The 15,298-nt window shown below is 35.5% G+C and overlaps 1 protein-coding gene across 3 annotated transcripts in view; it reads left to right on the top strand.

Moving 5' to 3' along the window:
- The window catches only part of LPGAT1 (lysophosphatidylglycerol acyltransferase 1), a 116,740-nt gene that overhangs the window by 62,312 nt on the left and 39,130 nt on the right, over window positions 1–15,298 (top strand). For all 3 annotated transcript variants that reach the window (XM_077763176.1, XM_077763175.1, XM_077763177.1), the window contains one exon: window positions 11,801–11,919. In XM_077763176.1, coding sequence (XP_077619302.1) covers window positions 11,801–11,919 — 119 coding nt within the window. The remainder of the gene's footprint in view (window positions 1–11,800; window positions 11,920–15,298) is intronic.

Here is a 15,298-nt window from a genome sequence, read left to right as displayed (position 1 = left end):
TTGCCCTGTTCTGAATCTTATGGAGAAAGCATTAGTATATAATTACTACTAAATATTATGTTAGCCTTGGGTTTTGGGTAGAAACACTTTATTATATTGAGGAAATTCCTTTCTATTCTTAATTTACTAAGAGTTTTTATTATGAATGGATAGTGAAATTTGTTAAATGCTTTTTGTGCGTCAATTCATATGTGTCTTAATTCATTCAGGCTACTCTAACAAAATATCACAGTCTGGGTGATTTATAAACAACAGAAATTTATTGCTCACAGTTCTGGAGAGTGGTAAATCCAAGATCAAGGTGCCATTATGGTCATCTGGTCATATTAGGTAATATGACCTAATTACCTCCCAAAGACACCACTATTAGCATCACCTTTGGGGGTTAGGATTTCAACAAAAGAATTTTATGGGTGACACAACCATTCAGACCATTCAAACCAGAGCAATATGGCAAGATGGTTTTTCTTATTTAGACTGTTATTTAGACTGTTAACATGGTGAATTGCATTGATTGATTTCTGATACTGAACCAACCTTGCATTCCTGTGGTAAATCTTACTTGGTTGTGGTATATACTGTTGGATTCCACTTCTAATATGATGCCTTCTCTTTCATTCCTGACATTGATAATTTGGGGGTGGGGGGTTGGTTATTTTTGTAGAGGTTTATAAAATTGTATTGACTTTCTTCAAGAACTCCATTTGGTTTTATTGATTTTCTCTATTTTTTAGTTTTTTATTTTATTGATTTCATTGGTTTCTGCTCTTTTGATTCTCTTTTGGTACTCTCTTATCCACTTAGAACTTATTTATATCCAAAAAGAAAGATTTTCAAGTTTATTTACTGACTCAAAAAACATATTAAAATGTCATGTCTTCTAGGTTTGTGCATGTGTTTTTTAGTTTGACTTATTGTAGTATAATATGCATACAATAAAATTTACCTTTTGTAGTTTATAGTCTGTGAGGTTTTTTAAAAAATATTTTTAAATGTTTATTTCTGAGAGAGAGAGACAGAGCATGAATGGCGGGAGGGCAGAGAGAGAGGGAGGCACAAAATCCAAAACAGGCTCCAGGCTCTGAGCTGTCAGCACAGAGCCGGACATGGGGCTCAAACTCATGAACCACGAGATCATGACTTGAGCTGAAGTCAGACGCTTAACCAACTGAGCCACCTAGGAGCCTCTATAGTCTATGAGCTTTTACAGACATATGCAGTTCTATAACCACCACCACAATCCACATATCCAGTGGTTCCATTACTTCCTAAAATATATTTCTGTGCTTTTCACTTTCCTGTCTTGGTAGGTAACTTAACATTTGTAAATAGAAACATTTTACTCTTTGTTTTGAGAAAGCTGCAAAAGTTTTTAGATCCAAAACCCCATAGTTCTTTGCTTTGTGTACTTATTTGTCTAGCACTTTTTGTAATAAATAGTCAGTACCCAGCATTAGGGAATTAACTAAGCTATAGGACATACATGTATAAGTTAATAAATAGCCATTAATAAAAACAATGTGGAAGCATATTGGATGACAGCATCTTTATAGAATATATTATTTTCAAATGGTGTAACACAATATGTTAAGTATTCATTTTGGCTTGAAAATTTATCTTTATACATGTAGAAAAATCATTGGCATATGATATATAGTATGATATAATATAAAATTTTAATAGCACCTTCTTTAGATAGTGGGATTTTGGGGAATTTTTTTCTGTGTGTTGTTTAGTATTGTTTTAATTCACTAGAATGAAATATATTATTTTAATATGCAGAAACCATAGAAAAATTAGCCTTTATATTATTTTTCAGTAATTTTTCTAAGTTATATTTGAATTCTATTATAATTTTTATTGTATCAATATTAAGAGATTTTCTTTAATTATGAATATATAATCTGTTCATAGGTAAGCCATATAGTAAAATTGTTTTTACTTTCACTTTCCTACACAGTGTTTTCCCTAGAGTTAGTAATTTTTGGTTTTGTTTTTTGTTTTGTTTCTCCATTGCTTACTTTTCTATGAAACAATCACTAATTCAACTCCAGACTTGTCAGCTTTAGATTTCTCCTCAAGTCACTGAGATGCTATTCAGTCCATTTCATCTTTTTGGAAAGTCTCTTTAGGAAACCCCTAACTTAACTCCAGTTTGGACCGGTTATCCAGTAATTCTAGTGTGTAGCTAATATCCTGGGACTTCCAATTCCTATCACCCTGAGGGTTCCTTTTACCTCTCTTTGGGTTTGCATTCCCAGTTTCTCTGTTGATTTATTCACTTATTGGCAAGTACATATCTAGCTTCCTGGGACTAAGAGGTTTGTTTTTTAAAATGTTGCACACCTGGGGGCACCTATGTGGCTCATTTGGTTAAGTGTCTTGACTTTGGCTCAGGTCATGATCTCATGGTTTGTGAGATCAAGCCTCACATTGGGCCCTCTGCTGTCAGTGCAGAGCCTGCTTCAGATCCTCTGTCCCCTTCTCTTTCTCAGTGTGGCAGTCTCTCTCTCAAAGTAAAAAACAATTTTTTAAAATGTTGCACACCTGAAAATTTTTTTTCTACCTTAACACACTATGAGTAGTTTGGGTAGAGAATTCTAGATTAGAAATAATTCTTCCTCAGTATTTTGAAACTGTTAACTCCTCTATATTTTGACTCTTGGTAGTTGTTGAAGAAAAGAACTCAGCCCAAAGCCAATCTGATTCCTTACCTTTGTGTTCTATTTTTTTCTTTCTGAACATTTGTAGCTTCTTCTCTTTGACCCCATTGTTCTGAAACTTTGTGAGTATGTATGTTTTGGTGTGGGTGTATTTTCATCCACTATACTGATTACTGGATGTTCCCTGTTAATTTTCAGTAAATCTGGAAATTTACATCCTCAGATGTTCTTTAATTATTTCTTTGATTTCTTTTCCTCTGTTATTTTTTCTAGAACTTCTACTATTTAAATGTTAGACTTCATGGAACGGTCTTCTCACATTCAAATTTTTTCTGTCTTGCTTTTCCACTCTTTATCTACTTTTCAAAGGATTTCTCCAACTTGACTCCCAGTCTTTCCATTAAGATCTTTATTTTTGATAACATGGTGATTTCTAATAGTTCCTTTTTCTTCTCTGAATGTTGCTCCTCCCCTTTTTTAAGCATCTTGTTCTTATCTCATGGTTATGTCACCATAATTGTTACCATCATCTCTTAACTCAGGGTAGATATTAATGCTGGTCTCTTTTAACGTTTTCTGTTTCATCTGTTGTCTCTGTTTTTTTATTTTTCTGTTTCCATCTTTCACATTAAGCCCTTTTTTGGGTAGCTGGTAATAAATAACACATGACCATCTGTTCTTATTTAAGAGTGAGAGACTAAAAATTTGATTAATAGCCCTGCTAGTGGCTGAGGCCTGTCCACTCTGAGCCTCATCAGAGTGTGATCAGTTGAAATATTTCATTGGAGAACTGTAGATGTCAATATTTTTTAGATCTTTTCTCTTGAGCTCATCAGATTTCCTAGAGAAAACTCTTCCAAACTCCTGGCCACCACATCCTGGGGCTGAGTGGGTAAAGAGTGAGCATCAGAGGGATAGACTTTTGTTTCTAATAAACACAAGTTTGCTTAGTCCTCATGTTGTCCATAATATTCTCATTTGTTATGTAACCTCACCATGATTCCATCACAGCTTATATCAACATAACTCATTTTGAACTGTCTAATTTAGTGGCTCTTAAATCGGAGGGAGGTGGACATAGGTTATTTGGAAATTTGTAGGGTCTTTTGGATTGTAACAGACTGTTAGCCGGGGATGCTAAAACTTTTGTGAGGCTAATGGCTGCAAAGAGAATTGCTTCTCCCAAGATACCAATCTCTTCCCTTTTGAAACCAGTCTAAGTTTAACTTAGAGCAAATCTCAATACCAGTTAGAATTAATTACCGGTTATTATCTTTGACTTTCCTGATCTTCCTTAATTCATGCTTACTGGTGGTAATTTTGATTTTGATGGTATTTAGAATTGTAAACTCTATTCTGAAGCTTCCTTTTAAGCAAGTGACCAGAATGGTATTGAGAAGAAGAGTTAGGAGACCATAGCCGGAGTCCCGGAAAGAGTTACTGGTGGCTTGGACTAGAGCTGTAGTAGTAAAGGAGAGACATAGGAGAAATGGAGAAATTAGGAAAAGGAGGAATCAAAAGTAGACTTAGGTTTCGTCTTGAGTTGACTGGGTGAATGATGGTGTTCTTTGTTGAGATGGACAAGACTAGGGTAAAGAGCTGGTTCTGTATTGAACATGTTAAATATAAGATGTCTGTATTTTGGGTCCGAAGACAATATTGAATTTTTTCTTAGATATTCATTGCTTCTTTAGATTTGGCCATCATTCAGTTGTTATGCAAAAAAAAAAAAACCACTTGATTCTGGCTGTATGATTCTGTACCCTCTTTATTGCTGCCTTCCACCAATCTTATTGGTTGAGAAACTTTAGGACTTGGCTGGTCCACCCCACTTCCTGGCATAATCATGGGCAACTTCAGGGGCAACCTATCCAAGTTACTGTCCTCAAAGTTCTTTGACCCATAGGGTGCCAGCAGTGATGGTATGATACAGTGGTTTTGAATCCCAGTTCCATTACTTCCTACCTGCGTAACTTTGAAGATACTGCCAAACCTTTTGGTTCTTGTTTTCCTCATATGTAAATTGGGGATAATAGTATCCATACATTTGGGATTTTGTGAAGATTAAATAAGATAATGATGAAAATTATTTTCTGTTATTAATTACTAACACTTGGCACTACTATTATATGAATATTAGTTATTAATATTACTAGTATTTAATTAGGTATCTATTTAATAGTACATGCTACTATTATTCTTTTAGTTAAGCAACCTACCAAAGCTACATCTTGAGCCTTGCCTTCTCAAAGTCTACCCTTTTGAATTTTAAAAAGTGCCAAGAAAGAGGCACTGACAACAATTTTCTACTGTGTTCAGTATACTTGCTTTAAAAATATAGAACAAAACTGAAGCTTCCAATTCAATTTACAATAATTTACAAGTATAAGATTCACCCAAGGGGCTTATTTTAGTTTAACAATTTATTTAAATTAAAAAAAACCAAACAGTTCATCCATTCCCTCTCCCCATCCCCGCACCCCTCTGGCAACCACCAATCTGTTCTGTATCTGTGAGCTTGGTGTTTGTTAGCTTGCTTTTAAGATTCCACATATAAGAGAGCTTGTACATTATTTAACTTTCTCTGACTTATTTTACTTAGCATAAAACCCTCAAGGTCTATCCATATTGTTGGAAATGGCAAGACCTTACTCTTTTATGGCTGAATAATATCCCTCTGTGTGTTTCTGTGTGTGTGTGTGTGTACGTGTCTGTGTATGTGTGTTATCCTTATCCATTCATTCCTTGATGAACACAGATTGTTTCCATATTTTGAATAATGTAAATAATGCTGCAGTGACCATAGAGCACGTATCTCTTCCAGTTAGTGTTTTTGTTTTCTTCATACCCAGAAGTGGAATAGGGAGCTTTTCCTAAATGTCTAGGCCCTGCCTAGAATAAGGTGGGTAAAGGGGAAGATGGGGAATGGCATCAAGTATTTCTATCAGAGTAGCCCTCTCCCCAGTTTCTTTTAATCTCCCCCTTGCTTGATTCTTTCTTACCAGCCTCCCCTCTGTTAATCAGTACCTTAAACTACTTTCTCACAACCACCCTTAATTAATATCCTCAGTCCCTTCCTATCTTGCCCCATTTACTCTGCTAACCCCTAACTTTGGATGAACCCAATCCAGTCTGCCTCCAGTGTGGGCTATTGGAAGCCACAGTTCTTGAAATATGTGAAATTCTTCCATGTTTTTGTTTTTTTGTTTTTTTTGTTTTTGGGTTTTTTTTTTTTGGTGGGGAGAGGCTCTTTAATTTTGACTTCTCATGTTAGAATACCTGACCTTATATGACACAGTAGAAGTATGACTCTTTTACTTAATAGTAATTCCAAAAGTGACTTCAACTGTCATGCAATCCAATTAACCAGGATTTCTGTGATTCTATCAATGATATGACATTCATTTTTACTTTATCTTTGAGTAGCATTAATAATATCAGTATTCATAAATGAGAAAAATGAAGCACTGAATGGTAAAATAGTTAGTGGCATGAGTTTTCAGGCATAGTTGTTTTTTTTTTTAATTTAGAAAGGTGAACAGGGCGCCTGGGTGGCTCAGACAGTTGAGTGTCTGACTTCATTTCTGTTCACGAGTTCAAGCCCCATGTCAAGCTCTGTGCTAACACCTCAGAGCCTGGAGCCTGCACCTCCCCCATGTGTGCTCTGTTTCTCTCTCTCAAAAATATATAAATGTTAAAAAAAAAAAAAAGGTGAGCTATTACAAATGTTAAGTAACCTTCCTTCCTCAAATTCTGTTTTGTGAGTCAGTATAATGGCTTTAGCATCACTGTTTTTAAGGAATTTGTGATGCATTCTTATTGTTTTTATTTTCTTTTTGAGATGTAAACTATCGTGATCAATACTAATCTATAAGTTTTGGGGGAGGTTTATTGATAAGTTAGAAAAAGAGAGCACATGTGTATATGTGGTGGGGGATAGGTGATAATCTTTGGCTTTCCTTTTTAATAAGAATTTTAAAAATTCAGTTACAACTAGAGAAGTTTTCTTCCAGATTTTATTCAGTTGTCCTTAATTCCCTTTGGAAATAGTGGACCTGACCCAGTTCTTTTTTGAGAATTCATTTCATATAACAGTGTGTTAAAATATTTTTGTTCTTCCAGTCAAGTACAGTGTAAGAACTGGCAGGCATCCATAGCTTCTATTCTTTAACATGCAGATAATTCTATTCCTTGGTTAAGATATTGACTCCATTATTATACTTACTTTTTCTGGTATAGCAAGGTTTGAACTGAGGAACATAGCTACTTCAGACATAAAATAAATTATTTGTCTCTACAACCATTTTTACCTTGATTTTGTTAGTCACATGACTTTCTAAACAGTGATCTTTGAAGTATGTAGTGGTATGGTAAACGCATGGTAAAAGAATACCGTAAATATTGGAAATTAAATTTATTTGGGTTTTTAAAAAATTTTTTATTTTAGAGAAAGAGAAGGATGAGTCGGGGAGAGGGGCAGAGAGAGAGAGAGAGAGAGAGAGAGAGAGAGAGAATCTTAAGTAGGTTCCATGCTCAACACAGAGCTCACTGTGGGACTCAATCCCATGACCCTGGGACCATGACCTGAGCTAACATCAAGAGTAGGATGCTTGGGGCACCTCAGTGGCTCAGTCAGTTGGGCGTCCAACTTCAGCTCAGGTCATGATCTCACAGATTGTGAGGTCGAGCCCTGTGTTGGGCTCTGTGCTGACAGCTCAGAGGCTGGAGCCTACTGCAGATTCTGAGTCTCCCCCCTCTCTCTGTCCTCCCTTGCTCACGCTCTGTCTCTATCTCTGTCTCTCTCTCTCTCAAAAAAAATAAGTAAACATTAAAAAAAAGAAAAAGAGTGGGATCCTCAAGAATTGAGCTACCCAGGTGCCCCAGAAACTAAAATTATTGAATAAAATTTAGATTTTACACAATTCAGTATGACTTTATTGCAACATCAGAATCATTTTTAATCAAAAGTTGATTGAGCTACCTTTACTTACTTGATTTAATATCCCATGTGGATCTCAGTAAGTTGACTTTTAGTTTGAAAATAAATTTTGGCCAAGTTGTGGCTGTAAGATAAAACATATATTGGATTAACTCTTAATGATTTTACCCTGAAAGGATTGTAGTAACAAACAGTGAAAGCCATTTAGAATACATAACATTAGATGTCTGTTGAAATGTTCTAGATGTTTAAAGTACAGGGCCATTCTTTTCCTATATTTGATAAGAAAAAAACCCCTATAACTTGGTGGGGAATAGAATAGAAAATAGAGAAAAGGGATGGGGAAAGTTGAGGCGGGTAAGGTATGTTAGTTTCGGGGGGCTGCTATCATATAACAAAGTACTACAAGCTGGGTGGCTTCAAACAAAAGAAATTGATTCTCTCACAGTTCTTGTTGGTTTGAAGTTCTAAAATCAAGACGTCGGCACGGCCATGCTCTCTCTGAAGGCTTTCGGCGAGGGTCCTTCCTTGCTTCTTGCAGCTTCTGGTGGTTGTCCTCAGTCCTTTTGTTGTGGGTCTGTCACTCCAGTCTCAACCTCTGTTGTCACATAGCATTCTCCCTGCGTATGTGCCTGTCCACATTTCCCTTTTCTCAGACGATACCCATCATATTGGATTTAGGTTGAGGGCCCAGATTTAGAATGAATATAAATTGGGGGGAGGGGCTACTATTCAACCCAGTTCAAAGGGTTCTAAATTCAATTTAAATTTTGAGATAAGCCAACATACTAGATTTATTTGCTTTATATAAAGCAAACAGGTAAGATATATTTTATGTAAAATATTTTTATTCACTTACAATGCTTTCTCACTGCATAGGCCTAGGTATCTAGCATTTTCCATTCATGTGGTAGAAATTGCATTAAAGGAACATTTGGTTATGAAACCTCTGTTTATATAGATGTGGAGCCAGAAGACTTTCCACATTACCTCTTAATAGCTCAATATTTTTAGAACCAAGCTAGACTCTTTATGAACGCTTTAACTGCTATTAGAATAATACTTTGGGGGCAGCTGAGTGGCTCAGTTGGTTAAACATCCAACTTCAGCTCAGGAGGTCATGATCTCACAGTACATGAGTTCGAGCCCCGCATCTGGCTTTATGCTGACAGCTCAGAGCCTAAAGCCTGCTTCAGATTCTGCCTCTCTCTCTCTCTGCCCCTCCTCTGCTCACAGTCTCTCTCTCTCAGAAATAAATTAAAAAACATTTTAAAAAATTAAAAGAATAATACTTTTGTTCTTTTTATTTTATATCCACAACATCTAACAGCTCCTGGTGCTGATTTACTGAATGAATAATGAATTAATGAAAGAATGGTATGTGTGTGTGTGTGTGTGTGTGTGTGTGTGTGTGTCTGTCTGTCTGTCTGTCTGTCTCTGTCTCTGTTGAAGGGTTGTCAGCAAAGGAATGATAGGGGGAATTTTTATTTAGCAAGCATATTTCCCTCCATCCTTTTTAAAACCCAACTGGTGGCTCCTTGACACACTGTTCAGCGTTTTGCTGTTACTATTTACAGTATATCATTCCACATTACCATACAGATGCTATGATTGTATCTATTCCTTTACATAGATATATTATAATTTAGGCTCCCTTTTTAATTTTAATTGTGATGAAATATACAGAACATGAAATTTACTATTTTAACCACTTTTAAGTGTACAGTTCAGCATTGTTAAGTGTATTCACATTATTGTGTAACCAATCTCCAGAACTTTTTTTTTTATCTTGCAAAACTGAAACTACTGCTGCACAACACCTCCCACTTTCCCCCTCCTGGAAACCATCATTTTTTTCAATTTCTGTGAATTTGAGTTAGTCTCCCTTTTGAGTTGTTATCCTCTTTGCTCTCATAAACAAGGCTTCAGTAACTAGTTTTGCATATGTGTCATTCTGCACATTAATAAGTGTATCTGTAAGATGAATTCCTAGAAGTAGAATTTCTGGGTAAAAAGATTTTTGCACTTCTCAGTTTTGATATATATTGCCAAATTGACTCCCCAAACTGATGTACCAATTCAGACTCCCCACAGCAATGTATGATATAGCAGCTGTTTAAATGTATTTCAGTAGTTGGGAACTTGGGAAAGGAAAGGCAACTGGGAAGGAAAGTTGGTACTGCTGCATTTTTCAAGGGGCTGGACTCTTTCCCAGTGCTCTGTCTCTATTCTTTAAGGATTATTTGATGTCCTTTAGTGTACTTTTATCCTGCATTCACTTAAAAATTTTTAAATAAAAACTTTTCCCACATAGGCTATTTGAGTGTTGGTAATAAGATAGATTGGAATCTGTTAGAATGATTGGAATACCTCACTTTGCAAGGAGGTCCCACAATTTAATACCATATGTTTAGCTCAGCTGAAAATTTCCTTAATAAAAAATTTGAAGATCTTTAAAATCAATGAATAAATAGGTTTTAACAGAAAGAAAAATTAGCAGAATGCTTTTCTGAAATGCACTCTTTTTTTTAAGGGTTTTTTTTGTTTATGTTTTTGTTTTTGTTTTTGTTTTTTGTCAGGAAGAGAGAACAAGCAGGGAGGGTCAGAGAGAGAGGGAGAGAGGATCCCAAGCAGGCTCTGTGCTATCAGTATCCTCGGATCATGACCTCAGCCAAAATCAAGAGTTGGCCACTTAACTGACTAAGTCACTGATGTACCCCTCAGATGAGCTCTTATGAGGAGCTCCACTATGTTGGGGTGACAATGCAGGGTGCATTTTTTAAATTAATGAAATATTTATTTTTCACACATGTTATGGATCTGAAGTTACATCGCGTGAGGTTCAGGACATACAAATATATTATGTGTTACTTGTTTTCAAATAACATGTCCAAGCCTCCTTCACTTAATGAACCAGGAAAGGTTTGAAACAAATGGGGACAACTTAAAAACAAAAACATTAAGACCCGTAGGGGATACCAAAAACCCCAAAACAAGTTTTCCGCTCGTTTAAAAAAAACTGTCATGGTTTCTTGTCTTTGGTAATTAAAGGCTCTGCAGCAGTCACACACAATTTGCAGTTGACCGTTTGGGAGAAAGTATTTGGACCCAACTGTGCGGCCTCCCGGCCTTGCCCACTGGAGAAGGATGGAGGCTGGGGGAGGCAGAGCCAGTGGGCTCCACACCTCCTCAACCCTGTTTCATCCAGAACTGTTATACACAGTTGGCTTGAGTTCTTCACCTTCAGCAGTATGTGAGATGAGTGAATACTAATGTGTAACCAGCCTCTCATAATTCATGTCAGACATTTGAGGAACCCTAGAAGCTTTGTCTTGTAGAATCCTGATGTTTGAATTGATGCTCAATTATATTATTTCTGTGAAGTAAATTCACTGTAAAATGAGGTATAACTGCATAGAGATACCACTGTTTTCCTCAGAGTGAACATACAGGTTTTAGTACAATGACATTTCATCTGGAGATTTTAAATATTAGTTTTCTTATTTTAAAATGGACTTGCATATATTTGTGATATTTTCAGATTTTATTATAAAGTAGAAATATATTATGCAGTAGATTTGAAGGGTTCTGGAAGCCTCCCAGTTATGATCAATATCAGTAGTTTGGAATTCATTCCTCAGCTCTTTTTCAATATATTAAATAATATGTAAATCTTATTCCTTCTTTAAAAAGGTGGGATCATGCCATATATATATATGCCATATATGTGTATATATATATATATATATATACTTTTTTGTGATTTACTTTACTTAATAACAGGTCCTTTCTGGGTTAGTGTATAGAGATACCTTCTATTCTTTAAGTGGAGTTTTACTCTTCTATTATATCATAATTTTCTTATCCATTCCCCTGTTGGTAAACATTGGAGTTCCAATAAGTATACCCTTATGCATATATTTTTACCTATTTGAACAAATGTTTCTGCAGGATAAATTCTAAGAAGTAGACTTAGGTATCAAAGGATGACCATTTTACATCTTAATGGGTATTTTGGTGCTCTATAAAATATTATATCAATATATCAGCATGCTGATATTTATAGGAAATAAACTTAGTTCAGATTTTCAGAAGTTTTAGCTAGGCAATGTGACATTATTGATGTCCACCAGTTTTTCTAATATAAGGTTTCTAGTAATGTAAAATCTTTAAAGTGACAGCTTTTTTATTCTTACAGTGATGGAATGGGGGGAAGATATTAAAGCAGTTTCCAAAGATGAAGCAGTAATGTTGGTGAATCATCAGGCAACAGGAGATGTATGCACTCTGATGATGTGCCTCCAGGACAAAGGACTGGTAAGCCGTTCTGAAGGCAGACGTGGGTGGGAGAGGGGGCGGTTAACAAAGACTCAATTCCAGTATCTTACTGTGATTTGCAACATAAACTTTAATATGTATACTTTTCCTGAAAATTGAGAAAATTTTAAAAAGGAACATACATATAATTATAAAGTAATTCTGACTATAATTAGAATTCTAATCTATAATTCAAAATCTTTTTCTAACTCCAGGACAGGAATTTACAGACTTTCAAAAAAAGTAACTGGCAAATAATGTGACTCATCTCTACAAAGCTATTTTTTAAAAACTAATTGAGGTAGAAGCAGAGTTAATAAGTTTCAAATTGAGGACTGTCTTGAGGTGAAGTGTCAGATAACTGGTTTGAGGAGCACAGACACAAAAAGCAATATCGTCTAAGAGAGAGGCGTATACTTGGTCAGTGAATTAGATGATCTTGGGGATCTTTAGCCAGAAGGAAAAAAGGTAAGTACTTTGGATTTCCTTTACAAAGGAAATGGAACAGAAAGATATTAGGCCCATTTTATTAAGTGTTACTAGGCTGTGATTGAACTGTTGGTTTTACATGGCTTATATTGATAACTAAAATATATCTATCAACTGGGTGGGTTTAAAATAAATTCAGTCTTCAGCATTAAAAGAATTACTGCCTTAGAAGTTGAAGAGGTTGTATTCATAGAAAACTAAATAAATGTAATAAATTAATGGAGTTAATATTTATCCTAATAGTAAAGAAACAAATCAATAGAAGTTTATTATGTGCTTCATATTCATAAGTAGTAACTGTAAGGATAGAACACCATCTTGTAAGGCACTATCCTTGTAAAGGAGTGACGAGTCCAGCATAGGAAAATGTAACAAAGTGAACAGTATTCCATGTAGGGATACTCCCCATGATCGGTAGAGAAGACTTCGTAGAGATACAGGGACATAAAGGTGGCCCAGTTAGAGTGGTGAAGCAGGGGCCTTCTTCCTGAGTGAAACAGTCTTGACCAGAACACCAAGGCAAGACTAAGCTTGGGATGTTTAGGTCCTAGAGCTTTTGATTCAGTAGGTCAGGGTGGGTCGGAAAATGAGGTGAGAGTAAAGGAAAATATGTTTGATACTGCAGACTCTTTTCTTGTTTATCTGAAAAGCAGAGGAATAATCTTGCTGGAATGTGGAATAAATTCAATCCTTTCTTGAACTGTTAAAAAATATCACAGTATTGGGGCGCCTGGGTGGCTTAGTCGGTTAAGCGTCCGACTTTCGCTTAGGTCATGATCTCGCGGTTTGTGGGTTCAAGCCCCGCGTCGGGCTCAGTGCTGACTGCCAGCTCAGAGCCTGGAGCCTATTTTGGAGTCTGTATCTCCCTCTCTCTCTGACCCTCCCCTGTTCACGCTGTCTCTCTCTTTCCTAGAAATAAATAAAAATATTTTTTAAAAAAATACCACAGTATAAATATATTTGCATTCATAATAATATTTATTACTTGTGATGTTAAAATTTTGTAAAAATTAGATTATTTGGTCTTATATGAAAGAGAATCCCCAATTACCAGATATTTTTATTCTTATTGATATGATCATTATACTCACAGTGATTATTCTGAGGGCTTACAGAATCCTTGATCGGTTTTTGAATGTCAAAGAATGATTATAGTGGTCAGTATAAATATCCCTCACTTTTGTGCTTTAACCCCAGTTTGGCATGGAAGATAAGTGTATTAACTAGAATATTAGATAATCTGAAATTCACCCATTATGTAAACAAAAGAAAATTTGGTTTGTTTGCTCTACTTTTATAAAAAGATTTCTGTTAGTTTGTCTTAGGTTCATTTTTCTGTCCAGAGTAATTTTGTTTTTATTTTCAGATTAGTTATATTAAACATTTTTATTATGATCTGATATTAGTGAATAATTTGCAATCTTGAGGATTTTTTTTAATCTTCTTTCATAAAGGAGCAATTGAGAAATATAAAGCTGGAAACATTATAATCTCTTCCTCCTGCCTATCAAGTATAAGGCAGTATTAATTTTTATTTACCAGTAAAAATGTTTGCTGACTTATTGCATACTCCATGGGTATATTCCGTGAAAGAAGGCTAATGATGACTTGTGGGCCGACTTAAAAAAGTATTATTTTAATGGTAATGTGAGTGAAACATAGCTTTTAGGATTCAGGAAACTTCTTGTAGCACCCATTAGTGTTACTCAGCAGAGGTCCTGTTGGCATTTTGGTAGGACAGCACTGTTGTTCTGAACTGTCCTGGCTAGTGCTGAATGTTTTCCATACCTGGCTGCTACCCATTAAGTGCTGGTAGCACTCCCTAGTCTTTGTGACAACCTAAATTGTCCTTACCAATTTCTAAATAGGAGAACCATTGACTTTACTATAATTTCAGAAGGGTATAAGGAATGGAGTCCTTCATGAAAGCTTCTCTAGATCTTTTGATATGTAGAAAATCCATGCTTCCAGATAAAGAATAGTTGATATGGGCCAATTTTGTCTTGAAAAGACCTAAGAAAGTTCTTAGTCACAGGCCTATGAAACATTGACAGAGCTGGTTCAGGCAGCTGGTATTTACTGACCTTCTTTTGAGGAATATGAAACAAAAGATTAATTGTATTTTCTAAATGTGCTGGTACCTTTTAAGTAAGTTATCTGTGAATGGATAACTTTTATGGAAATTGATGAGTGAAACTAAATTTTTTAAAATTTCTATCAAAAGAACTTTATTAGACATGTAATAAACATTTACTAGCTTGTAACATTTCCCCTAAAATAAGTTAGTACTTGGGGCACCCAGGTGGCTCAGTTGATTGGGCATCTGACTCTTGATTTCGGCTCAGGTCATGATCTCATGTGAGTCCAAGCCCTGTGTCAAGCTCTGTGCTGATGCCGCGGAGCCTGCTTGGGATTCTCTCTCCTTGCCCCTCACCCACTTGTGTGTGCACACACTCTCTCTCAAATAAATAAACTTTAAATTAATAAGTTAGGACAGAATTATCCATATAAATATTAGAAGATAGCTTGGTTATTTTATTGAGTTGATTTGTTTTAAGTGACCTTCTAACTGAAGAGGTAAATCCACTAAAAATATAAGGTAAACATACATTAAAGCTAGAACAAGTAAAGCTTGTTGCTTTAGTGTGGTATTTTAAACCCAGAAATTAATAAATTGCCACTCAACTTCATACTGTATATAAAGCTCAAGTATTTTTTAGGTTGAAGTCACTTGCTTTTTGTTTTGTTCCTTGGGGCACTTGTCAACAAATTCCACTTAGTTCAAATTTCAATTTATTTAAATAATAGTCATCATTACAAAACAAGACTGAAAAATGAGATATTGGTGATCATTTTATTCTGTATTAATTGACTTGGGGAGTCAGTACTT

This window comes from Crocuta crocuta, unplaced genomic scaffold (assembly GCF_008692635.1).
Source record: "Crocuta crocuta isolate KB4526 unplaced genomic scaffold, BGI_CrCroc_1.0 scaffold3, whole genome shotgun sequence".
NCBI lineage: Eukaryota > Metazoa > Chordata > Mammalia > Carnivora > Hyaenidae > Crocuta > Crocuta crocuta.
The sequence above is the reverse complement of the archived record's forward strand: the minus strand, read 5'-3'. Positions and strand labels throughout refer to the sequence as shown.